The following is a 23851-nucleotide window of genomic DNA, read 5'->3' on the forward strand; positions in this document are numbered from 1 at the left end:
AAAAAGCGTTCTATAAGCGTTTGCAACCTCCGAGTCATCATAACCGGCATTTTCAAATCACCCCTTTCCTCAAACCACTCGACAACAACCAATTTCTCCGCCCCTTGCTATTTTTTTCTTATTATTCTCTCTCGACCCTGAACTGCCACCACGAACCACACACATACAGGAACAAAAACAATAGGCTTTTTAAGACATACAGACAGGGAGAAAGAGGAAGAAAGAGGACGGGGGTTAGAAGAGCGGCGAGAGAGAGCTTTTTGGTTTTGCTCCCGCCCCTTCGCGGGACGCTCAGAAGAACTTTGACAGCGCCCTGCTGAGGTCGATAAAGTCCACTGGCTTTGTGACGTAATCGTTGAATCCGGCATTGACGCACTTTTCCTGCACGTCCGACATGACATTGGCCGAGAGCGCAATGATGGGCAGCGAGCCATGGCCGCGCTCGGCCTCCCACGCGCGCACTTCGCGGCAGGCTTGATAGCCGTCCTTGCGGGGCATGTGAAGGTCACACTGGCGATGGTGTTAGTCATCAAACCTCTTTGTTTTTTTTTCTTATCTTCTCCCTAGAGAGAAAAAGGTTCACAAACATACCAAAATCAAGGCGTAATAACCCCACCCCTTGGAAAACACCATCTCGGTGCACTCGACACCGTCGGCGGCCAGCTCGACGGTGACGCCTACCCGCTTCAGGTACTTCTGCAGCACCTTCTGGTTGACCGGGTTGTCCTCCACCAGCAGCACCTTGTAGCCCTTGCCGCCCATGCGGCGCTCCATTTCGAGGTAACTCTGGCGCTGGTCCTCGACGAGTCGCTGTGCCGTCGACCGGTTGTGGTCGATGCTCAGGTCGCGCTCCTTGGCAGGGTCGAAAATGACGGCGAACCGCGATGGTTTGACGGGCTTGTAGATGTACGTCACATTGCTCTCGGACAGCATGGCCTCGTACTTTGTGCCGGCAACCAGCTTGGAGACGGCCTGGCGCTGGACCGTGTCCGAGAGGATCAGGATGGTGGTGTTGCTGAGCGTGGTCGACGCCGACTGCGAGATCTTGTCCATGAGGGAGATGACCTCCTCCGGGGTGGGGAGGTTAACGACAATATGCGTGAACCTGACCGGATCCTCGCCGCCGATAAAGGAGTGCGCCTCCTCAACCGAGGCGACGGCTGTGATCTGGTGCGGAACGCTCTTGGGCAGCGTCATCTCGATGTGTTTGGTCGTCGCTTCACGGCTGTGGTTTTGCGGGCAGATGATCAGGATGGAGAACATGGGCGGCGATAGGTGGTGGTGGTGGTGGTGGTGGTGGTGGTGGTACTGCTGGTGATGGTGCTGCTGCTGCTGCTGCTGCTCGTGGTTTTGTTGTTGCTGTTGCTGCTTCCCGGTCGTCGAGTCCTCTGGGATTGCGGTAGGTGTACTCTCGGGGCTGCCCCTATCCGATGGCATCTCCAGCTTCATCTGGGATAGGTCTTGCCCGCTGGCCCGGGCTGCCTGGCTAAACTGGACGAGGCCGGCATTGACAGACGTCACGGACGAGCGGTCCGTGGCCCGGCTGTGACTAAACGTTGTCGATAGCTCGGAGCTGCCACTAGATGGGGCCGCCGGAGACACGAAATGGGGGATCGCCGTGGATGGGCTGTCGGAAGGCCGCTCGCGGACGTCAATCGATGCTGGCAGCAGCGCTGCAGGAAGGGGCGTTGCTTGCATCGATCCGGGTGTTGGCTGAGGCACCCAAGATTCGGGGTGATCATCTTCGGTAGGCAAGCCAAATCTCGCCGTGAAAGTGAAGGTAGAGCCCTCGCCCGGGACGGCAGTGCCCACCATCTTTCCCCCGTGCAGCTCGACCAACTGACGGGAGATGACCAGGCCCAAGCCGCTTCCGCCGTGTTGCCTCGTGCTGCTGCCGTCGATCTGGCTGAAGGGCTTGAAGATGAGCTCGGCCTCCTCCTGGGTGAAGCCCCTTCCCGTGTCAATGATGGAGAACTCGAGCATGATCTCATCCGGCCGCAGCCGCGCGTCTTCCGGGACGAAGACCCTGCACTTGCTGAACACCTCGCCCTTGGGGGTGAACTTGATGGCATTTCCGATGACGTTGAGGAGCACTTGGCGAATGCGCACCTTGTCGCCCTTGACCCATGCCGGCACGTCTTCCTCAACCACGTAGTTGAGCTCCAGGCGCTTGGCGACGGCCATGGTCGACACAAGCTCGTTCACGTCCTCGATGAGCGAGCGCGTGTGGAACCATTCGTAGTTCAACTTCATCATGCCGGCGTCTACCTTGGAGAGGTCGAGAATGTCGTTGATGATCATGAGCAGGCTATTGGCGCTCGTTTGGATCGTGTTGGTGTAGTCTCGCTGCTCCTCGTTGAGCGTCGTGTCCTGCAGGAAGCTCACCATGCCGGAGATTCCGATGAGCGGGGTCCGGATCTCGTGCGACATGTTGCTCAGGAAGCGCCCCTTGGAGTCCATAGCCTCCTTCAGCTTCGCCTCGAGAAGTTTCAGGTCGTTAATGTCGGTGGCCGACCCGAAATACGAGCTTGCGCCATTGCCAAAGTCGACGTTGTCAATCTCCACGCAGCGGATGAGATGCCAGCGGTACTCGCCGCTCTTGGAGCGCAGCCGGATCTCGGTCGTGTACGAAATCCGTCCGCTGCTATCCGTCGACACTTTAATCACTCCCTTCTTCGCGAGTTCCGAGAGATTGGCAGAGGGTAGGTGCTTTGTGGTCCCGTCATTGCTGCCGTTTCTGGAGTTGTTCTGCTGGCCGGAGCCGTGGCCGGAGCCATCGGGGAGGGACGAGTGCTTCCCCAAGTGGCGGGCTGCGGTATAGTCGGCTGAGAACGAGCGGCCGTGGCTCGAAGTTCCCCCCCGTTTGGAATCGTGATTCGATTGTTCCGTTGGGGGGATCCGGCACTTGGCGAGGTCGTCCGGGTGCACGTAATCCATGAAGCCGAGGCCCAGGACGTCGTCGGAAACTTGGCCGGTGTAAGACGACCACTGCTCGTTTGCAAAAGTGATGCCTTCGTCCTCGGTAGCGGTGAAGATGATCTGTGGTATCAGGTTCGCGAGCAGGCGGTGCTTAGCCTCGGACGCCAACACCTCCTCCTGCCTCGCCGCCCTGACCTCCGCCATGTGCTGGTCATGGATGTCCATGTACGAGCCCAGAAACTGCATGATAACGCCCCTCTTGTCCTTGGACGCTATGGCCCGCGCGTAGAACCATCGGTATGCGCCATCGAACCGCCTGATCCGGACCTTCTTCGCGAATTGCCCCCCCGTCCGAACGCAGTGGCTCCACTCGCGAAGGTACCCTTCTCTGTCTTCCGGGTGTATGCTTCCCCATGGGTCGGCCGCCAGTTCGGCCGAGGTCTGCCCGCGGTAGGTCAGAAACCGGCTGTTGACCCATACTATCTCACCCGTCTGCGGCAGGGCCACGAACACGTGAGCGGGCAACGAGTCCAGGATGAGCCCCTTCAGCTTGTCTGACGGGGGTGTCATGTCGGTTTGCGTCACGAATCCCGATCTACTGGGCGCCGGATGAGGGACCCCCAGGGGAATCGTCGAACTGGGCGGGAGAGACTGGAAGGTCGACGCAAAGTCGGCGCCGTACGAGTGGAGCTGAGTGTGCCGACGCGGCGCCGAACCTGGGGTGCCAGCCGTCGCCTTTTGGTTCCCGGCCAGCGGCGGCGGCGCCATCGAGCTCTCCTTCTCGCCGGGGGCTTCATCTGTCTTCTCTCTGGCCCCCAGCTGTCTCTGCTGAGCACCGACCCACGGGTACTCTTCGACAGGCTCGTGGCGCGCAGACTCGTTGCTCCTCCGAGACTCGGCCGCGGTCGGGCTGGCAGTGACTGGGTCATGCAGCTGCGCCTTGCCCCCCGATAAGCGTAGGGACGACCGTTTTTCGGAAAGCGGCGTGTCTCGTGAGTTCGTCCTCGGTCGCTGTCCGGTGTGCGTGGGGCCCTTGGTCACGGAACTGAAGTAACTGTCCACATGTACGGGAGCAGGGCTCGATGTATGCCCCCGCTTCCCATCCATGACTCCGCTGAGGGACGAGGCGTCCCAGTTGGGAGTCCCGCCAGGAGACCCGGCAGCACTGCGGGCCGGGCCAGAATAGTCACTCGGGCTAGTCATGCTGCCGGCCATCGAGTCCCGCGAAGCGCGATCTTCGGCGGGCGTGTGGGAAAACGATCCCAAGGCGGTTGGATCAGCGAGCGGTCGTCCGTCAGGTCGGAGGGCGCCAAAGCCGGCCGTCTGCGGCCTACGCTTTTGCAGCCCGTTCAGTTCGGTCTCGAGGTTGGTGTAATGACGGCAAAGGGAGAAGGAGGTGGCGAGGTGCGGGGCGAGGTATTCCAGGGAATGCCGGAGGTTGGACGGGTAAGGGATTATAGGGCTCAGGATGGAGAGAATGGCGATCGGGGCATGCTTCTCCTTGACCGTACGCTCTGGGGAGAGGTTCGCAGTCGGCGGCGAGTCCCCGGATTTGCGGGCCGAGATTTTTTGTTCCATGACCGACGGGTCGAGCTTGAAGGAGGTGTTAGGTCGGGACAGCAGCACGTGTGTCAGGGGGACGTGCAGTACGGTCCAGGAGTTGTCGACGCCGATGGCCTCTGGAGGCACCATGGCCGAGTAATCGGCGGGTGAGGACGATGGGTTGAAGGATTCCTCGTCGACCACGGCGTCGGTGAAAAAGGGGTTCTCGGCCGGGTCGGCCCTGACGGCGGGCGAAGGTGCTGGGGACTGCGACCACGGAGAGGGCGGGGCCTGTTCATACTCTTCATATCTCGGAGTCGGCGGTTTGGGCGTCTCGTCCTCCTCCATCCGGGGCCCGAGCGTGAACTTCCTCTCCGGCGCCTGGGGCCGGGGGCCCCGACTGGAGGTGGGCGAAAAGGTGGCGTTGCCGAGGATGGAAGAGAGCCTCGACAGCGAATCCGAGCGCGGCTTCCTAGCCCTCTTCCGGGGGCCCTGGGGCGACCTGGCACCAGGTGAGGCGCCTGATTCCTGGTTGAGGTAGGGGTATGACCTGGTCAGCGCGACGACGCGGCCACGGTCGAGGATGCGGAGGATGCCGTTGTGGTCGATGAGTGGATCGGCTTCGTAGTCGAGCGCCTGCAACACATTCAGCACCTTCCCGTGGCCCCGCCTGGGGGCTGAGAAGGGCGCCTCCCAGCTCGGGACCTCTTGCTGCTCCTCGCGCGCGTCGTGCTGTTCCAGGGCCTCCCGGTTAAGGCTGGTCAACCTCGCGCCCGTCAGACCGTCACCGTGCACGCCCGAATCGGGGTCCCCATGAGTAGTGGTCGGGTGGTGGGATTTACTCCTCGAGAGCACTTGAGGCCGTCTTGGGGGAGGAACGGCCCGCTCATCTTCTGCAGCCTGCCTATTCTGCTCATAAGACGTGAACGAATGCCGGCTCTGCAGCACAGGTCGCGCCGGTGCTTGTCTCGCCGAAGGCTCGGCGGCGGTCTGGGAGGAGCGGTCGGGGGTCTCGTCGGTGCTGCTGGGCATCAGGCTCGAGCCCCTGGCGAGGTAGGCCATGCTCAGGTCGTCCTCGCGGTGGGCATTATACGTCGCCTTCTGGCCCCACGGGACATTCTCGATATCGGTGGAGTCGGCCGGGACGGCGAGCGTCACCCTCTCCGCCTTGTACACCTCGACCATGATCTGCACCACAGTCTGCCACCACGCGTCCAAGCCGGGTTCGGCCGTGAGCATCAGAGCCAACTCGTAGAGGTTCGGGCTGGGGAAGTCAGGGTTGTCTGGCACCGCGCGCGAGGACCCGGGCGGGAGGAACGTCAGGTTGGAGGCCGGCGTCGACGGGTTCGACGCCAGAGCGCCCTGGCCCCTGACGGCGTCGGGCGACGGTCGGTGTCTGTCGGGCGGCACAGTGGGTGAGAGAGTGGTGAAGGGACGATGAACGGAGGGGGGCAGGAAGGTGGAGGGAGCCATACGGGGAAACGGGTAAGAGGGGGTCGATGCCATTGGCCCGGGGGTTGCCGACCCTGCCCGGACGGTATGACCAGACCCTGTCGAGGTGGTAGAGGCCGAAGTATGCAGCGGCTCGGAGGCGGAGCTGGACGAGCGGGGCTGTGACGAAGGTGAGTTCTCTTCTTGAATGGGAGAGACCCTCTTGGAGCCCAATGGGGCCGGTTGTCCCCCCCTTGGTGTTGGCACCGATTCCTTGTTTTCCATCTGACGTGCCGGGTTCTCGCGATACTCGTTCAGCTGTCGCTGTGCGTCCCTCAGTTCCGACTCCGTCTCCCTAGCACCCCAGGGCCTGGCTTCGTCATTTCTTGCCACCGGCGACGGAGCCCCCGAACGACGCCCTGTTGGCGTAGCGCGATCTAGTAGCAGGTCTTGCTGCTGTTGTTGCTGTTGTTGGTAGTCGGCTGGTGCGGTCGGCTCTTCGGCGGTCGCCGGCTCGATTTGGTCCTCGAAGGCTACGGTCTCAGTGCTGGTCGGCCGAGGGCCTGAACCGAGGCCACTCGACGGGTGTGACCCATCGGCATTACTCACCGGGCCACCGGACATTTGTTCTTTTTATCGCAGTCGCCAAGATCGGTTTGAAGGCCCGCTCAGAAAACCATCGGGTAAAGGTCAATTGCGGGAAGAAGAAGAAAAGGAAAACAAAAGAAAGAAAAGAAAATAACAACTGCGGTGCTCAACACCGGAAAGAGCCTATCTCCGGGGGGAGACGGTCTGTCTCCTTGCTCTGGGATCTCTCTCTCTCTCTCTCTCTCTCTCTCCCCTCTCGAAAGTCGGTCGTTCGCAACCTTCTGTCCACATGCCTTACTGGGGGTGTTGATCCCAGCGACGTCGGCTAAAGGCGCCCACAAAGGCTCGAGCTGGGGGTCGGGCACACATCCAACGCTACTGCCGGCGACACCAGAGAGGTTGGGATGGGGAAGAGTCGGCGAGAAAAGAAAAAAAAAAGATGCAAGACAAGACGCAGAAGAAGAACGATTAGGTGCGGTGTGAGCTTGAATCGGGCGACACCAAACACGGCGAGGCAAGCTGGCACCGGTCGCAGCAGTTCCGTGTCGTCTCGTGATTGCAATAGTGTTGCGGAGAGAAGACGCGGAGGTCCAAACTCGAGTGTTGACAGAAGAGGAAAGGGTTCCAAGCGACCGGCCAATTAGCTGGGCAGCGAGGATGGATGGAGGTCGGTGAGCGGCCGTAGTGGTATTCCGGTGGCTTGAATCCGTCTGTCGGGTGGATTGTGCGCTCCACACAGCGTGTGCGTGTGTGTGTGTGGGTGCGTGTGTGTATGTGTGTATGTAGGTACGTATGGACGCGTCGTCGGCAATGCGCAGTGGATAGGCAGCTTAGACGGCAGGCATGGGTCGTTAGGCCATGGGCGTTGCGGCGATCTGGCAGTGTGGGTTGTAGAAAAGAGTCGGAAGAGGAACTAGGTAGGTTCAAGGAACGAGTTGGCAACGCCCCAGTGACCGAAAGGGGAACTATGACGTTATGCGGCCACTGCGCGTGGAGGTGAGGTGCGCAAAACCCACAATTCCCGCCGTCCAGACTGCGGTACAGTACACACTAGTGTACAAGTGCGTACACACGCTACCGCGACACTAGTAGATCACGGGCCAAGCGACCAGATTTCGGGAAGAGAATTGCACCACAAGCTTTTTTTTTCTTTTTCTTTTGGGAACCCGCAGAACTCGCCTAATGTGTTGAAGGTTCTGTGGCTCCGTGGCTCAAACCCGCAACGGGAAAGAACAGGGCGCGAATTCTGAAAATGGCAGTGTTTTTTAGGGAGGAGGGGGGATGGCCCGGGGGAGGCTGCAGGATAGGCTGGGTGGAGCCAAGACATTGCCGCACTGTGGCCTCCGGGCCGTGGAAAGAGCTAGATGTGGGAGTGCTGAGAAACCACTCAGTGCCCTAAAAACGTATGTCAGGTATCTACGGAGTACTCAGTAGTACATAACTACACAGTAATCCGTGCGCAAGCCATGTAACACAGGGCCGAGCTCTCCGGCGCTCTCCACCAACTTTGACTCGAAGTACTATGGTATGATGGGTAAGTTTGACCCCCTGCCTGGGTACCGACAGGGGGTCCATACAGAGGGCCCACACACACCACTCTCCTGTTTGCCTGCCAGAATCAAGATAACAAATATTACATTAAACTACTATACAATTTACTAGTATTTGATATACATTCCATCTGCATCGATTACAGCCTGGCAACGCCTCGGATTTGCATCTTCGTAAAGCCCGTCAGGGCTGCAATCTCGGATGGACCTTTCTTAGCATCATAGTAAAGAGTATAAATACGGAGCTTATCCTCGTCGGTAAGATGTTTTGTATGGGGGGAGTCTGCATTGCGTGGCATCTTTGGATTTCCGAGAAGTCTGTAGAAGAATTTTGTTAGGCCAATTGCTAGGAAAAATAGGTAGGAGTGACCTGAGAGGATTATCGGTGAGACCCCTGTCGGTACCTGGACAGGGGGTGAAACTTTGGCTCGCTACCACAGTATACTTGTACGGCAGCGCAGTGGTGATCGCTCGCGGCTCAGTAGAAACATGATGGCTGGCTGATCAATTGTGCTTGCATTTGTTGGGAAGCTGAGGGCGTATGTATGTCTCCGTCTAAATTCATGCATCATCGGCCGAAATCATATATACTGTGTATGTATCTATGTACTGTACTGTACTGTACTGTACTGTACTGTACTGTACTGTGTAGCGTTCGGACTAAGCGACCTGCACTACTACGCAGCGGCTAAGATTAATCCGTACTTGAAAGAGCTCGTTTCAAGTGATGGTGTTTCAATGGACCCGTGGGTTCGTGGGTGATGGATGATTGTACGGAATACTAAACAGCATCAACTACGGAGTACGCGCGTGGTTTCTTTTTGAAGATTCCAGTGGAGAAACGTACGTAGTATTGTTGAGCGTCCAGGGACCAGGCAGGCAGGGGCCCGATTTTGTTTGGAATCGGCAGGGGCGCGCGGGGCCAGGCCATCTGGGCATCGCCCTAGCGTGGATCGCTTGCTTGGGACTGCCCTGGGCCGCTTTTTGCCGATTCGCCTAGTGTACGCTTACGGATAGTTACTCCCTAGTTGCCCGTAGCGTCGGCCAGTCATGACCGGAGCAGGCAGAGTCAGATGCTGTCAGGTTTACATGAGTCGCCGTCCATTGATCACTCGTCCACAATGCACTTGGCCGCTTGTTATTGAAGCACCGTGACACGCAGCACGTCGTTCTACAACAACACGAGCCGATCCCGACGAATCCAGAGCCGCCAAACTCGTTCGTGTTCCGGAGATCGGCCCTGTCACCATCCCTGTCTGTGCGAAAAGACGCCTGTTCGAGTCACTACTTGTAGAGGAGAGTATCCGCACGTGCTGCAGAGGGTCAGGTAGGTAGGTAGTTGGTCAGTACCTACCTGTAAGCATGTGTGTATGTAAGATTGGTGGAAGTACCTTAGGTATACACGGAATACTTGTATATTGAATACCGGTGCTTCTCAGCGTGTTCCCCGTGGCAGGGCGCCGCCTCCTGCGCATGCGAATGTCTCGGTTTTGTTGGGAACCCGGAACGAGGACTTGGTCGGGTGACAGCACAAGGACTGAACAAAGCATCTATCTCCCACAACCCCACGGAGGGGCCCACGGCGGCGCATCTTTTCCCCCTTGCGGCGATCGGATGCCGTCCGAAATCGAGTTCGTCATCCGAACTTAAATATGCCCTTCAGTGGGCTTTGGACATGTTTTTTTCCTTTACCGGATTAGTTATCATTATTTTTGTAACGGGTTCAAGTGGCAAGAGGCGGCAGCGAGCGGACATTGCAGAGTGAGTGGCCAAAGGGGGAGCAGCGCCCGAGATGCTGTTCTGCGACAGAATAAACTGGGACAAGTCCCATCTCAGATTAAATCGTCGATCAGCCTGTAGAATGACGTCATTGTGCGGGACCGTAACCGATGAGGGGCGCCTGAACTGTTCCATTGCGCATCCCGGCCCAAGTGCCACTTCTGTTTCGTTGGAATTCCACACCACCCTCCCTGCAGCGAGTCGTGTACGGATTAGAGTAATCTGTAAATACTATGTACCTCGAAATCTGACCAACGGCGGCATTGTTGCCCGACCGCTGTGTCGTCAGCTGGGAAGCCTCGCACAAATGCATCTTTCTGCTTCGGCGCCGCCCTCGAGACTGCGATTCAAGATATCGCGGTGCTGAGAACCCGCGACGAAGCAGTCGAAACAACGAAGCAGCCTGTCCGATTGCTTCTTTGCCCGCGAGTCGCGAAATCCAAGAATATCGTCTCCCGAATGCCCGAATGCGCGCTTTAGCCAGACCGACAATTTTCTCACTGAAGTCGAGCCTGGGTATATCGGAGAACGTGCCAATGAGGTCGTATCAAAAATGTATTGTCACCGACCGGATGCCATCCGAGTAGTATTGTACTAGCGCTATTTTTCTCGAAAATCGTGCGAGATGGGACGGCTAGACGGGAGCCCGGAGGTGTGGATCGCCCACTCCACGTGGGCCTCTGGGTCGAACAGGATTGCGGAGGCCGCAGCCGGTCTTCGGTAAGCCGATGGATGCTGCTTGTGCAAATTTAAGAATAAAGAATAAAAGAAGAAAAAAAACAAAAAGGCCCTAGTCCAGATGAGCAGTCAAGGTTCCCTGCACTTCGTTAGATGAAGTGGGAGTCAAAGGGCTAACGTAATCCATACCCTGCTCGCGCGGCTACCCTGCTCACGCAGGGATATCTAAGACTTCAATTTCCACCAATTTCCACCAATTTCCACCAATTTCCACCAATTTCCACCAATTCAACAGCAATTCGAACAGCAATTCAAATAGCAATTCGCAGCCACTTTAATAGCCTTTCAGCCAGCAATTCGAACAGTAGTATTTTCCACCGGTTTGTCGTCTTCAAACACTATGGCAACTGTTACTGACCGACAGATAGAACGCGCCAAACGCGAGGCATCTATTGCCCTAGCCATCAACGCCCTAAACGCCAAACAAGTTCATAGTATTCGACAAGCCGCAAAGCTCTTTAACGTTCCTGCTTCCACCTTACGCGATCGCTTTACCGGCAAGAGAAAGGAAAACAAGGTCTCCAAGCAATATCTTCAACGCCTCATACCAGCCGAAGAGAACGCAGTTGTCAAGGTAGTCTACTAGCTTGATACTTGGGGCTAGCCGATGACCATCTCTACCCTCGAGAGCCTGGCCACCTAGTTCCTTACTAGAAAAGGCGATAACGAGCCTCTTAGTAAGTGCTAGTATTATAACTTTATAATATGGTACCTAGAGTTGAAGGTATGACGAAGCCGTAACCTTAACTAAGCCTAGAAGGATATACTTGATGACAAGGTTCTAGTGGAGTGGTTTACCCTATTCTAGAATATCTGACTAAAGTATACTATAGCCGATGACGATATCTATAATATAGATAAGAAGGGGTATATAAAGGGGATTGGCGATGCCTATAAGATTATCCTCCTACGTGAAGAACTCGAAGCCTTTTCTATCTAGCCTGGTAACCGCGAATAGGTCTCAATCATTAAGTATATCTCAGCCAATAGGTACTCTCTCCTACCGTTTATCATCTTTAAAGGTATATAGATTTAACACTTATACGTTAATAATAGAGTTAATAAGGATATTACTATCTATATATTTCTAAATAGATAGACGAATTATAAGATTGCCCTTAAATAGATTAAGCACTTTAATACCTATATAATACCTTATATATATAGTAAATACTACCTTCTTCTTCTTAATAGCTATAGTAGTTACGTCTTAATAGAGTTTATAGAATACTATATTACCTATAATATTATTACCCTCTACTTACTACTATATATAATATATATCTTATAACCTCTTGACATTAATATCTTTAGCCTACTTATAAAGATATATTATATAGCTATTAATAAGGGTACTCTTTTTAGTACCAATTATATTAATAACCTCTAGTTTCTCTATATATATTAGTAGGCACGAAAGACAATTCCGAAGAATATCCCTAGTATATAGTATAGGGCTAGCTTAATTCCTTTCTACCTAGAGAAAATCCTTAGCCGCTACCGTCCAAAGACTCCCCTATTTATAAGCTTTACTAACGAGAATAGGCAGTCTATTGAAATTATAGTTTCGGGGGATCTAGCTACTAAAGTTAACGACCTTATTAAACAAATCTCCTAGCTTTACGACACTCCTCTAAAACGCCAGGTTACTACTTTGAAGGAAGACTTCCTAGCCCTACGTACCAATAATGTCACCCTAGCTACACTTAACCAGGAGCTTGTCAATAAAAGCAAAGACAGACAGACGAAGAAGACCAAGAAGCACTTTGGCCAGGCAAGGGTACTGACTATACAGGAGATTCAGGAACGGAAGTAGGAAAGGGAGGAAAAGGAAGCTGTTAAACAGAGGGAAAAGGAACGGCGTATAGTACTTCGTGGAGTTATAGGCTTTGTCAAGTTGGTTTGGAAGGAATATAAGATGGATAAGAGCTTGTTTAAGTAATCGGGACTTGTTCAAGTAGATAGATAGACGTAATACCAAGGAAAGTATCACCAGATTGAATTAAACTATACTACTTGGCTGTTTGGCTGTTAGAATTATTGTTGTTACCTAGATATTTCTCCTGTTCAGGGGTAAATTGGGTGGCGGTTTGGGTGGAGATTTGGCTGCGCGAGCAGGGTAGCCGCGCGAGCAGGGTATGGATTATGTTACTTGTAGTATACGTAACACTCTCTATAGTAGGTGCCAGTAGAGGTCTGATCGAGACGACAGCTGCATCGAGTTCCAAGATGGCGTGTGATCAAGCAACGGGCAGCGCAGACCGAGTACGGACGTACAGATCCGTACTGGAAGGGAACACTCGACGAGGTCATTATTCCGTACTACATTAGGTAGGCACTCATTATCGTACATTCAAACTACAAGAAGATAGTTACAGAGTATAGAGTGCCAACGCGAACTTGCTACTTTGTGAGGGCTAGGAGCCTTCTAAGTAAGATAAGGTATGTCAGGTACGTGCTGCTGCTGCTGGTTACCCTTCTAAATAACGTACTTGTTTCCGTACTTGGCAACAAGTATACTGTGTACGGAGTAAAGCTGAGCACCAATGATATGAAGCGGGGCCCTGAGTTCTACACCGTTAGTTAATGATTGGTACTATCCAACCCCACCTGCCCGGAAGGCGACAGGGCTGTCACAACCCGGAGCTTCCCTAGCTTCACTGCACTGCGGCCTTGCGCTCGCCGTTTTGCAACGCCGACGCCGCCATGAACCCGGTTACCGCCGCTGTCGTTAGGAATTGATGGTCCGCACAGCCCTGACGTTCTGATTATGATACGAGGGCCCTCGCAGCCTCGAAACGCCTTCTTAACCCGATAAAGTCCCCTCTCTCGACCCATCCCATCAGGATTTCTGAAACCTCGAACCATCGGCCGCGCGCGTCGCTGACGACGGAATGGCCGACTCGGACGGCGAATACGTCGAGGATCTTTCGGACGATGACCTCGACCACCACGCGGACTCCGCCGGCAAGGGCAGCTCCTACGGCACGCGATCCAAGCGCGGTCGCGCCAACGGAAAGTCGGGCGATGGCCGCAAGGGCGCCCGCTCCAAGGCTGCGTGGGAGGACATCAAGCGATCGTGGGAGAATGTGGTCGAGACGGAAGATGGAAGCATCACGATCGAGGCCCTCATCGAGGCCGAGAAGCGTCGCCGCCTCATGCGCGACACGACTCCCTTCCAGCGCGGCATCATCCGGCACCTGATGCTGGTGCTCGACATGAGCTTCGCCATGGCCGAGAAGGATCTCCTGCCGAACCGATACTTGCTGACGCTCAACTACGCCGTCGACTTTGTGCGCGAGTACTTTGAGCAGAACCCCATCAGCCAGCTGGGCATTGTCGGGATGCGCGACGGCATCGCCGTCAGGATCAGCGACATGGGCGGGAACCCGGCCGAGCACATTGAGAAACTGAGGACCTGGGCCGAACAGCAGGAGCCGCAGGGGAACCCGAGTTTACAAAACGCCCTGGAAATGTGTCGGGGCGCACTATTGTTCGTGGACCCCCAGGAAAGAAAAAAAAGAAGAAAAATAAAAGTAGACGTTGTTGATCGCTAACGCTTTCCTCCCCCCCCCTTTTTTTTTCCTCCTCCTCAAAGCCACACCCCATCCCACGGCACGCGCGAAGTCCTCATCATCTACGGCGCCCTCCTGTCCAGCGACCCCGGCGACATCCACGATACCATAGCCAACCTCCTGAACGACCGCATCCGCGTCTCCGTCGTAGGGCTCGCCGCCCAGGTCGCCATCTGCGAGCAGCTCTGCACGCGCACCAACGGCGGCGACCCTTCCAGCTACGCAGTCGCCCTGCACGAGCAGCACTTCCGGGAGCTCTTCCTGGCCGCCACCACCCCGCCCGTGACCCAGTCCACCCCTCCTCCCGCCGGTGCCAGTGCCGGTGCCGGTGACGGTGACGGCGCAAACAACAACAATAACAACAACAGCCAGCAGCAGAGCCAGCAGAGCCAGCAGGCCTCCCTCCTCATGATGGGCTTCCCCTCGCGCGCCCTCGCCTCCAAGGACCACGTCAGCCTCTGCGCCTGCCACAACCGGCCCACCCGCGAGGGGTACGCCTGCACGCGCTGCCGCACAAAGGTCTGCCGCCTGCCCGCCGAGTGCCCCGTCTGCGGCCTGACCCTCGTCCTGAGCACCCACCTGGCCCGCTCCTACCACCACCTGTTCCCCCTCCGCGGCTGGGTCGCCGTGTCGTGGGCCGAGGCCGCCAGGGCCAAGTCCGGCGTGTGCTTCGCCTGCCTGACGCCGTTCCCGCCCGTCCCACCGACGGCCACGGCTGGCGCGGGTGGTGCCGGTGCCGGTGCCGGTGCCGGTGCCGGTGGTGCGTCGCTCGACGACAAGGCCGACGGGAAGAAGAGGACGTCAAAGTCGGCGGCCGGGCCGGGGTCCGGCGAGGCCAAGACGCCGGCGGCCGCGGTCGTCGCCGCCGCCGGGGTCAGCGAGAGCGGCCGGTACGCCTGTCCCGTGTGCGGAAACCACTTCTGCATCGACTGCGACGTGTTCGCGCACGAGATGATCCACAACTGCCCGGGCTGCCAGAGCGACACGCGAGGGGCGGCCGCTGCCGCTGCCGCCGCTACCGGTGCGCAAGGGGAGAGCGGGGAGAACGGCGGCGGCGGTGGCGGTGGTGGTGGTGCTGGTGCTGGTGCTGGTGCTGGTGCTGGTGACGATGGGGAGGCGAGGGTGAACGGCCAGAGCCAGAGTCAGGGTCAAGGCCAGGGCCAGGGCCAGGGCCAGGCCCAGGGAGGCGAGGGAGGCGAGGCGATGGTGGTGGATTCATAGGTTGGAAGCGATCGAACACTTCGCGGGGGAGCATGGGGTGGGATATGGTTGCCAACTGGTGTTCTTGTGCGTTCTTAAACGGCGTTGAGTGGGGGTGAGGGAAGGGGCTGACATCTGGAAGATAATTGGAAGATAAATCATTGCGGTAAACTCACGGACAGGATAAGAGAAAAAAAAAATCCAGTATAGGAGGAGAAAGACCATGGCAGAGGAGAAGAAAGAAGAGCATCATCAATTGAGTAGATGCTGCTAAGACTTGAGAAGCATCAGCGGTATCATCCATGCATCATGCATTAAGTTTACAGCGCTTTAAAAACATCAAAAAGTTGTAACAAAAAGCCACACACTCCTCCCCATTCCCCCCCCTCCCCCTTCTTTTTCCTCTCCTTCTTTCTCCTTTCTTCTCCTTCCCTTTTCCCGCGCGTCATAATTGTTTTGTTGTTTACAGGTTTCCCCGTTCCGCCTGCTCCCGCTCGATGGCCTCAAACAGGCTCTTGAAGTTGCCCGCGCCGAAGCCGTCAAAGTCGTTGCGCTGAATGATCTCGATAAACACGGTGGGGCGGTCCATGAGCGGCTTGGTGAAGAGCTGGAGCAGGTAGCCGCGCTCGTCGTAGTCGATGAGGATGTTGAGGCGCTCGATGGTGTCCAGGTCCTCCTTGAGCTCCCAGTCGCGCCTCTCCGTCTTGAGGCGGACGCGCATGGTGTCGTAGTAGGTCTTGGGCACGTCGATGAACTGGACGCCGCGGGCGCGCAGGGCGCTGACGGCGGATATGATGTCCGGGGTGAGCAGGGCGATGTGCTGGACGCCCGGCCCGCTGTTGAACAGGACGTACTCCTCGATCTGCGACTTCTTCTTGCCCGGCGCCGGCTCGTTGATGGGCATCTTGACCACGTTGTTGGGGCTGGCCATGACGATGCTGCTGAGCGCGCTGAACTCGGTGCAGATCTGGCTGTCGTCCACCGACCAGAACCGGTGGAACGAGAGGCAGTGCTCGTAGAAGGCGCAGGCCGATACCATCTGGTTCCAGTCTTGGTTGCCCACGCAGTGGTCGATGCGCGCGAGGGGCACCTCGGGCAGCGCGTCCGGCGCGGTGCCCGCCCCGCTCTTGACGGCGCGGAAGCCCGGCAGGAAGGCGCCGCGGAAGTTCTGGCGCGCGATCAGCGTGTGCGTTGTGTCGCCGTAGGTGCGGATCACGGCCGTGCGCACGTAGCCGTGCTCCTTGTCGCCCGTCGTCAGGGGCGGCTGGACCGACACGGCGCCCTCAGCGACCGCCTTCTCGTAGACGCCGTCGACGTTGTCCACCTCGAAGGCGACGTCCTTGACGGCGTCGCCGTGCCTCTCCTGGTGCTCGTGCATCTCCTGCAGCAGGCGCCTGTCCTCGGGCGAGATCGGCTCGTCCTCGGGCAGGTACTTGGCCGAGCGGATCGGCGACGTGAAGACGAAGCGGACATCGTTGTTGGTGACAACATACGAGGCAAAGTACCGGCTGCCCGTCTCGAGTCCGCGGTAGGCGACTGTCTTGAACCCAAAGAAGGTGTTATAGAAGCCCGCGGCCTGCTTCGCGTTGCCCACCCACCAAGTGACGTGGTCGTAACCGCTGAAGTTGGGAGAGGGGCTCTGGACGGCGTAGTCCGAGGCCCCCGAGGAACTGTGGTTGTCCGAGATGGCAGACGGTGACATGCTCACTCAGCAGGTTCCTGATGTGTGTGTGATTGGCGCGAGAAGAAAGTGACAAGACAAGAGAGATAGAACTGGGGGGTCAGGATAATGGTCTCAGATGTGGCTCAGAAAACAAACACACAAAAGGCTCGAGAGTTGTTGGGTGACACGGTTGTATGTCGTGGTTCCTGGCTTCCGCAGGATGAGGGGGCCAAAGGGAATGACGACTTATTAAATATGTGCATATGAGAGAGGTAAGCAAGGGAAAGAGGAAGAACTCGGCTTAAACCAATTCCTTGCTCGGACGGCTAACCAGATCACCCAGCAGCTGCAGCATACCTGCTCACATTACCCGATTACGCACTGTAAGCTTCGGTCATGACCCGTTGATTGCCCGCGGGCAAGGACATTACACAATGCCGCACGAACGGCCCCTCGGGCACGGTTGCCTCGGGGAGAGGGCCCTCGTCGGCTGATGAGGCAATCTCACGGTGCTGTATTCGTCCACTAACAGGCTTGAATCCACCGTGTGCCGGGTTCTGAGATCAGACGGTAGCTTCGTTCATTGAGCTCCAGCACACACTCCCGCTCCCAGATCCTTCCGCATTAGACCACCATACGGCAGCAAAGCCGAGTTGTGCTCCGCGTGGAGGTTCGGCCGTCGTTGTGGTGGGGAAGCGGAATCTCACCGTGGAAGCGTGGGTCAGCCGCCAAAGCCGCCCCATGCCGCCGATTGCCGAGAGCACCGCCCCGCGGTGACGCGCCGGAGGCAACGGTCACCCCCCGGCTCAGCTACGAAGGCGGCTGTATTTTCGCAAACTCGTGAACAGGAAAGAGGAAAGGGAAAAAAAAAAATCAAGGGGGAAATGTAGTTATTGGAAATACGAACCTGCAGTTGCGAAGCAGGCGATGCAAAGATGTGGTGATATCCGTTATCTAGATCTTGATTTGGCTCTGGCCCTCGCCACGGGAAGTGCGCTGCTGCTGTCCCTCCCCAGATCAGCCGCTAAGGGGAACAAGCAAGGGGGTTGCTGCGGCAAGAGAACCCCTCGGCCGTCTTCGATGCGGGCCGCACGTGGATGAGGCACGAGACTGCCGAAGGTCCCGGTATTACGCAGTAGCTGCTCTAGTTGCTTCAGAGTGATATACTTCTGTCGACTGGCTCCGACTGGCGATTGCTGCTCCCACACCACGTCACTTCCCATTCCCCACCAGCTGCGAACTACCACGCCACATTTCACATACCTCGCCCTGTGAGCTGCAGACTGTCGCTGTCGATTTGCTGTCCATCTGCTTTTTCAAATTGAAGACACCATCTGCAGAGCCAAGGCTACCCAAGCTCGACAATCGGGGACACAAGAGAGATACGATCCCACCCGCCTCAGATCGCCAGATCAGCAACATGGCTTACGTCGAGTTGAGCCGGCGCGACATCAATGTCCTCGGAAAGATCAAAGACCCGGAGTCGGATCCCTCATTGATGGTCCAGGTCGACCCCACGCTCCCCAAGGACCCTCACGTTTCGAACCCAGAGGAGTACCAGAAAGTATCTCAGGAGGAGCGCGACATCATCATGTCTATTCAGAAGCTCGAGATGCAGCAGGCAGAACAACAAACCAGCGGAACGGCGGATGTCGACATCGCGGGGGAGTATCGCAAGTGCGTCTCGAGGCTCGGGCAGCTCATCCAAAACTACCCGCAATACGCCAGCGCTCGCAACAATAGGGCGCAGGCGTTAAGGCGGTTGTACGGGGACTCGATGCTCGTTGCCGACGCGCCAAGGAACCCGCAAGCGCTCCTACGGGAGGTCGGTGACAGCGAGCGGTTAGAGGCGGCCAAGACCGCTCTGGCCGACCTTGACCACGCCATCTCCCTTCTCACGCCCAAGGTGGCATATTCCAGACTCTCCCCGCAGGTCGCCAGGACGCTTTCCAACGCCCACACCCAGCGTGCCGCCATCTACCTCATGACATCCAAGCTGGTGGGTTCCAAGTCGGTTTCGGTGGATGCCGCCCGGCCCGAAGGGGGCTGGTCCAAGTTGGACTTTGAGGAGCGTGCTTCACGGGATTTCGCAATGGGCGGCAGGTACGGCAATGAGATTGCGAAGGCACTGGCCGTAAGCACAAACCCTACGGCGAAGCTGTGCGGGCAGATGGTGAGGGAGGCGATGAGGAAAGAGTACGGCCCGGGTCTGGCCCCATAATAATGTTGTTGGCTGGCATAAGCGAGGGTAAGACTGATGATACGTTATTTATCAAAGGTTGAATGTTCGGCTCAAGGGAAGCGGCGTTCGTTGTGTCGTCTGGGTCATATTTTCGAGCGGGTTGTATGTAGATGGCGCATGCCAACGTAATTCATTGAGAGCGTTTCTCCAAACCGAGGCGACTGTACAGGTTCTCGTAAGCAACATGCCGAGTGTTATTATGGTAACTGTATGATAAACCTACCGGCGAACGGCTTGAAGGGTCTCCTGAGTAGTTCTGCCCTTCTCTTTCTCCTCGCGGTTGATTCTCAACGCAGCTGCCGAAACACCAATGAACACGGCAAAGATCGGGTCCGCAACGCGGGAAATAATGTACACGGGAGGCGCCATTGTTGCGAAATCAAAACCTTTGGTGAGTCTCTTACGAACAAAGCTGAGGATAACCGAGTTTCCGACTAGACTAGACACGGAAGAGAGGTAGTCACGTTCGATGGGGTATCGGATATTCCGCTTGGGTTGAGCACGCCGGGTGGAGCCCTTGGGTCAATGCACGCAACTGAGGTGACAAGGGCACGGACCATTGTGTTAGTCAGCCATCCCAGCCAATCCGCGACATTTGCCCACCTGAATTTTGGCAGCCCACAAACTGGAAATTATTTCGGGGGAACGACCTCCAAGAACGGTTCTGCCCTCACTCTCCGCGCCCGCAGTCGATAACAGGAAAGGCCCGAGGAAACAACAGGTGCGTTGCGGCTCCATTTCACGCCTCATTGTTGAGATATGTTTCCTGCTGCAGTTTTATGAGTCGCTGACCACGCTCGACCAGACAGAACCGACAAAATGAAGTTCCTTAAGACGTCGAGGGTCTGCCTCGTTACCCGGGGTCGCTATGCCGGCAAGAAGGTACGCCATGCGCAGCGAATTTTCCGTCATGTCTTCGTCGTCAAAGTCGGGTAGTTGGGAGTCAAGATCTCTGGGAAGCGGAAGTTCTGGGGCGTATCTGGCAAGGGAGCAATGATGGCGGGGACGAGCCATTGGAACTGGGCGGCGAGAGGACGATTGGGAGGGGATGACGCGCAGGGACCGACCGGCAGAGCGCAATGGATCGCTGACTCTTCTGTCCTTCCAGGTTGTCATCATCCAGCCCGTCGACAACGGCAGCAAGACACACCCCTATGGCCACGCCCTCGTTGCCGGCATCGAGCGTTACCCCAGCAAGATCACCCGCCGTATGTCCAAGTCGAGGCAGGAGAAGCGCTCCAAGGTCAAGCCCTTCATCAAGGTCATCAACTACAACCACCTGATGCCCACCCGCTACACTCTCGAGCTCGAGGGCCTCAAGTCCGTCATCACTGCCGATACCTTCAAGGAGCCCAGCCAGCGCGAGGAAGCCAAGAAGACCGTCAAGAAGGTGCTCGAGGAGCGCTACACGAGCGGCAAGAACCGGTGGTTTTTCACTCCTCTGCGTACGTCTTTCCTTTCCCCAGAACGCTTTGTCACTTGAGGTATGGAGCCGCGGTACTGACTCTGTGGCACAGGTTTCTGATCGGGTTTTCCTCACAATTGGCTGGGCGGGGCGAACGGATTCATCGGGCTGTACACAGCATTCACCACGGAATAAGAATTCTGAGGCTCACTAGCTGAATTTTACGGCGTTTTTGACGACTAGTTCGTCTGGCGCCCACCTCGCTTCCTCCACCTGAGATGCCTGCGTGTCCCTGGTACAACAACGAAAACCGGATTCGAGCAGGACAGGCAGGGAGGATGAAGCGGGTGGGAGCGCGGCACTCAGTGACCGGTGACATCGTAGCCCAATGGAAAGCAGAGTGGGATGACCAGTGACAATTCTTTTTTGGCCATGTGTTTGATAGCTCCTTCTGAATTGTGTGTCGAATGTCTGGCCACAAGCGGTCGTAGGGGGGCGCGAATGTTCTCTTGTACAACCGGAGCTCGTCAGTATCTGCGATCTGTTGTCACTCCGAGACACCTCGCTCCATCAAACCCTCACTGGGTGTAACCTTCAACTCCGCCGCGTTGCTCCATTGTTACGTGCTCGTTACCATGCCTTTCGCTTCCAGCCAGTCACCGGACTTGGGTTCAAGCGGGACATCCCACGATTTTGGTGATCCGTGACAGAACTCCCTTGATGTCAAAAGCCCGAGATCTTCGCAGACCAAACGACTCAGAAATTAATGGAAATATGTTTAAAATCTATATTCCCTTATCATGACACTGAGAAGGTACAAAGTCAAATCTCTCCCAGATGCCATGATTGCAAACCGGATCCATGTTTGTGACGCCACCACCTGCACCCACAGCTCGCTTCCGTCCATCAATCGGTCTATAACGTCCAAAGTCCATCCACTCCGTTTTCTGGCTGGCCGGCCGCCTTGGGAAGAATGCCAAAAACTGAAAGTGAGAAAACGGAAAATAAAACAATCGGGTTAAAGAAGAAAAGGTGGCGGAAGGGAAAAGCAAAATAGTAATAGTGTGCAATTATGTACTCGCCAAGTGTCTCGCGCGACCGCCTTTGTCACCATATCCGTGTCATCAATTCCTGAATGCCCGAGCCGTCCGTTCTTCCCGTTCGTGTTCCAGATCTTTGTTTCGAGAGCAGAAAGAATCTGAACCGTTTTGCACTATTCCCGCATTAAGTCGTCGTATGGTATGGTGCAAAGAAGACATTGCGCGAGGATCCCAAAAGCGCAATTCCCTATCACACCCTTGCCATCGTCCCTTTTCGTGTCTTGGATCTTGCGGCTTTAGAGCTTGGACAGGCCCATCTTGCTCTTGGCCTCGTCCAGGTACACCGAAGGGTCGACCGACGGCGCAAGCTCATTGAGAACCGCGAAGACAACCAAAAGGACGAGCAGGATGGTGGAGATGCGACGAAGCACGGGGCGGCGGTTGCCAAAGTCGGCCCATTGCCGACCGGCCTCGCCTGCGTAGCCCTTGATGGCCTCGTAGCCGAGCTTGTAGTAGATCATACCGCAGAGGGCGATGCTGTAGCCGAAGAACTGGGTGACGGTCACCTCCGTACCCCAGATGATCATGGAGGCGACGACGAGAAGCACATCCTTGAGAACACCACAAAGGGTGAGGACCAGAGACGACGTCTTGCCAATCTGTGATGGGTTGGTTAGTAATGGCTTCTGAGTGAAAGTGACCATGGAGGAAAGCTTACCAAAAAGACGACGGAGACGTTAAGCATGAAGGCGCACAAGCCGTTCAGGAAGAACGTGAACAGACCGACGCTGTAAATTTCGCTCATGGTGACCTTGGGAATTTCCCAAAAGAGTGCGACCACAAAGTTCATGGCGGCGCAAACAGGAGCAAAGTAGTAGAGCGAGACCAGGGGGTCCATCTTGAACTCGGCAGAGCTCAGAAGGCGCTGGACCATGGTGAGACGGAGCGCCTCAAAAATGATGCCGGCAATTTGGTAGATGAAGCCGATCCACACGAACTTGATCTCTCCGATCGAGGCGATGATGACGCCAACGACGATGGCCGAAACGTTGAGGAAGACCTTCAGGTTCGGCTGCGAGACGCCGAGCGCCCAGCTAGACAGAAGGACAGCGACCGGGGTTGTGGCCTGCCCTACGCGTCAGTCTACATTCTCGCTTCCGAGAGAACTAAGGATACACCGACCTTGAGCATCTGAATGAAGGCGACGCTGAGGTACAGATAGGTGAGGTTGCCACAGATCAAGCTCAAGCTGAAGAAGAAGCCAATCGGAACGATGGCGCGGAGGTAGACTCGGCCCGTCATCTTGACTGTCTTCCGGCCATCCAGCAGCGTGGTGTACCGAGCGAGAAGCTGGGTCATTATGGACGCAAACGCAAGATGGTACGTGGTCAGGAGGACCGGATAGGCTGTAATCGAGTCTCAGCACTCCATCCTAGTTTTTTCCACCGTGTTCCATGATTTTGCGGTATTCTTACCGAAACCGAGCGTCGAGAGAATCCATTTGTTGAACAGGATGACGGAAGAACTGAGGGTAATCCAGACACTGCAAATGGGCGCATCAATCGTGATGCTCAATCGAGCTCCCGGGCGATCCTATCTACTTACGTGACATAGAACGCGGGATGGAGCGCAGGCTTGGGAGGTTGTGGCTTTTCGACCTGGGGGTTGACGGTGGGGAGAACGGGCTCGTTCTGCTCACGGGACTGTTCGCCCGACGCGCGCGTCTTTTCCTCGACTCCCATTTTGATGTCTGTTCAAAATGAGCGCGCCCTGGCGTCAACCTGGATCTGTTCGATTACGGTTGTGCTGAAGCCGGCAGCGATTTTGAATCGAAAGAAGAGAGTACGATGCAGGTCTCGGGAAAGGGATAACTAAGCAGGATGAGAAGTGTTGGCGGCGCAACGAAGCGACGTGGAACAAGGATAAAACGAATGGATGGCCAAGCGCCAGCTGCTACGGACTGGTAGGCAGATTGTGGTCGAGGGAAAATCGGCGAGGCGAGAAGGGACCTGGACGAAGCGTGGGGATGTCTGTAATTAACTGAGCCACCCTTTTCTGGAGTCGCGGGATTCTGGAATACGGGGCGAGACTGGACATGACTTTTTCAGGGGGCCGCTTGCATTACATGGGCCACTCTGCAAACGGAAGCCGGGCGGGTCTTGCGGGCCCTTGCGCGGCG

At 56.4% G+C, this 23851-nt stretch overlaps 7 protein-coding genes across 7 annotated transcripts; 3 read left to right on the forward strand and 4 right to left on the reverse strand.

The window, feature by feature from the left end:
- Positions 1-291: 291 nt before the first annotated feature.
- P884DRAFT_209289 (uncharacterized protein) lies at positions 292-6516 on the reverse strand (the record flags this gene model as incomplete). The annotated part of the gene is made up of 2 exons (XM_069438928.1): positions 292-510; positions 592-6516. 2 exons carry the CDS (start codon positions 6514-6516, stop codon positions 292-294), a joined length of 6144 nt encoding a protein of 2047 aa, XP_069294436.1.
- A 6925-nt stretch (positions 6517-13441) lies between these two features.
- P884DRAFT_209385 (Ssl1-like-domain-containing protein) lies at positions 13442-15343 on the forward strand (the record flags this gene model as incomplete). Its single annotated transcript, XM_069438934.1, has 2 exons — positions 13442-14040; positions 14146-15343. The coding sequence occupies 2 exons, from the start codon at positions 13442-13444 to the stop codon at positions 15341-15343; spliced, it is 1797 nt and encodes a 598-aa protein (XP_069294437.1).
- A 367-nt stretch (positions 15344-15710) lies between these two features.
- P884DRAFT_263823 (4-hydroxyphenylpyruvate dioxygenase-like protein) lies at positions 15711-17251 on the reverse strand. The gene has a single exon (XM_069441791.1). The coding sequence runs from the start codon at positions 17022-17024 to the stop codon at positions 15786-15788; it is 1239 nt and encodes a 412-aa protein (XP_069294438.1). The 5' UTR covers positions 17025-17251; the 3' UTR covers positions 15711-15785.
- Positions 17252-18405: 1154 nt separating this feature from the next.
- P884DRAFT_302604 (uncharacterized protein) lies at positions 18406-19206 on the forward strand (the record flags this gene model as incomplete). Its single annotated transcript, XM_069444956.1, has 1 exon — positions 18406-19206. One exon carries the CDS (start codon positions 18406-18408, stop codon positions 19204-19206), a length of 801 nt encoding a protein of 266 aa, XP_069294439.1.
- Positions 19189-19685, reverse strand: P884DRAFT_287385 (uncharacterized protein). Its single transcript, XM_069443876.1, has 2 exons — positions 19451-19685; positions 19189-19388 (listed from the first exon to the last, which is right to left on the reverse strand). Exons 1-2 carry the CDS (start codon positions 19594-19596, stop codon positions 19358-19360), a joined length of 177 nt encoding a protein of 58 aa, XP_069294440.1. The 5' UTR covers positions 19597-19685; the 3' UTR covers positions 19189-19357.
- A 166-nt stretch (positions 19686-19851) lies between these two features.
- P884DRAFT_71671 (60S ribosomal protein eL27) lies at positions 19852-20783 on the forward strand. The gene is made up of 4 exons (XM_069446042.1): positions 19852-19948; positions 20037-20109; positions 20336-20672; positions 20745-20783. The coding sequence occupies exons 2-4, from the start codon at positions 20047-20049 to the stop codon at positions 20750-20752; spliced, it is 408 nt and encodes a 135-aa protein (XP_069294441.1). The 5' UTR covers positions 19852-19948; positions 20037-20046; the 3' UTR covers positions 20753-20783.
- Positions 20784-21811: 1028 nt separating this feature from the next.
- On the reverse strand, positions 21812-23519 carry P884DRAFT_71702 (triose-phosphate transporter family-domain-containing protein). The gene is made up of 5 exons (XM_069446043.1): positions 23278-23519; positions 23148-23215; positions 22855-23078; positions 22391-22798; positions 21812-22331 (listed from the first exon to the last, which is right to left on the reverse strand). Exons 1-5 carry the CDS (start codon positions 23412-23414, stop codon positions 21969-21971), a joined length of 1200 nt encoding a protein of 399 aa, XP_069294442.1. The 5' UTR covers positions 23415-23519; the 3' UTR covers positions 21812-21968.
- Between the last annotated feature and the right edge of the window lie 332 nt (positions 23520-23851).

The sequence above is a fragment of the Thermothelomyces heterothallicus genome, assembly GCF_042370625.1.
Source record: "Thermothelomyces heterothallicus CBS 202.75 unplaced genomic scaffold P884_scaffold_28, whole genome shotgun sequence".
NCBI lineage: Eukaryota > Fungi > Ascomycota > Sordariomycetes > Sordariales > Chaetomiaceae > Thermothelomyces > Thermothelomyces heterothallicus.

Excerpts from the sequence above, each read along its gene's own strand:
- P884DRAFT_263823 (XM_069441791.1), bottom strand. The coding sequence starts at position 17,024 with ATGTCACCGTCTGCCATCTCGGACAACCACAGTTCCTCGGGGGCCTCG.
- P884DRAFT_287385 (XM_069443876.1), bottom strand. The coding sequence starts at position 19,596 with ATGGCGCCTCCCGTGTACATTATTTCCCGCGTTGCGGACCCGATCTTT. Across the intron at positions 19,389-19,450 it reads ACCCTTCAAGCCGTTCGCCG|TCGCCTCGGTTTGGAGAAAC; the intron begins GTAGGTTTATCA and ends GAACCTGTACAG.
- P884DRAFT_71671 (XM_069446042.1), top strand. The coding sequence starts at position 20,047 with ATGAAGTTCCTTAAGACGTCGAGGGTCTGCCTCGTTACCCGGGGTCGC. Across the intron at positions 20,110-20,335 it reads GTCGCTATGCCGGCAAGAAG|GTTGTCATCATCCAGCCCGT; the intron begins GTACGCCATGCG and ends CTGTCCTTCCAG.
- P884DRAFT_71702 (XM_069446043.1), bottom strand. The coding sequence starts at position 23,414 with ATGGGAGTCGAGGAAAAGACGCGCGCGTCGGGCGAACAGTCCCGTGAG. Across the intron at positions 23,079-23,147 it reads TCTCTCGACGCTCGGTTTCG|CCTATCCGGTCCTCCTGACC; the intron begins GTAAGAATACCG and ends ACTCGATTACAG. Across the intron at positions 22,799-22,854 it reads CCTTCATTCAGATGCTCAAG|GCCACAACCCCGGTCGCTGT; the intron begins GTCGGTGTATCC and ends CGCGTAGGGCAG.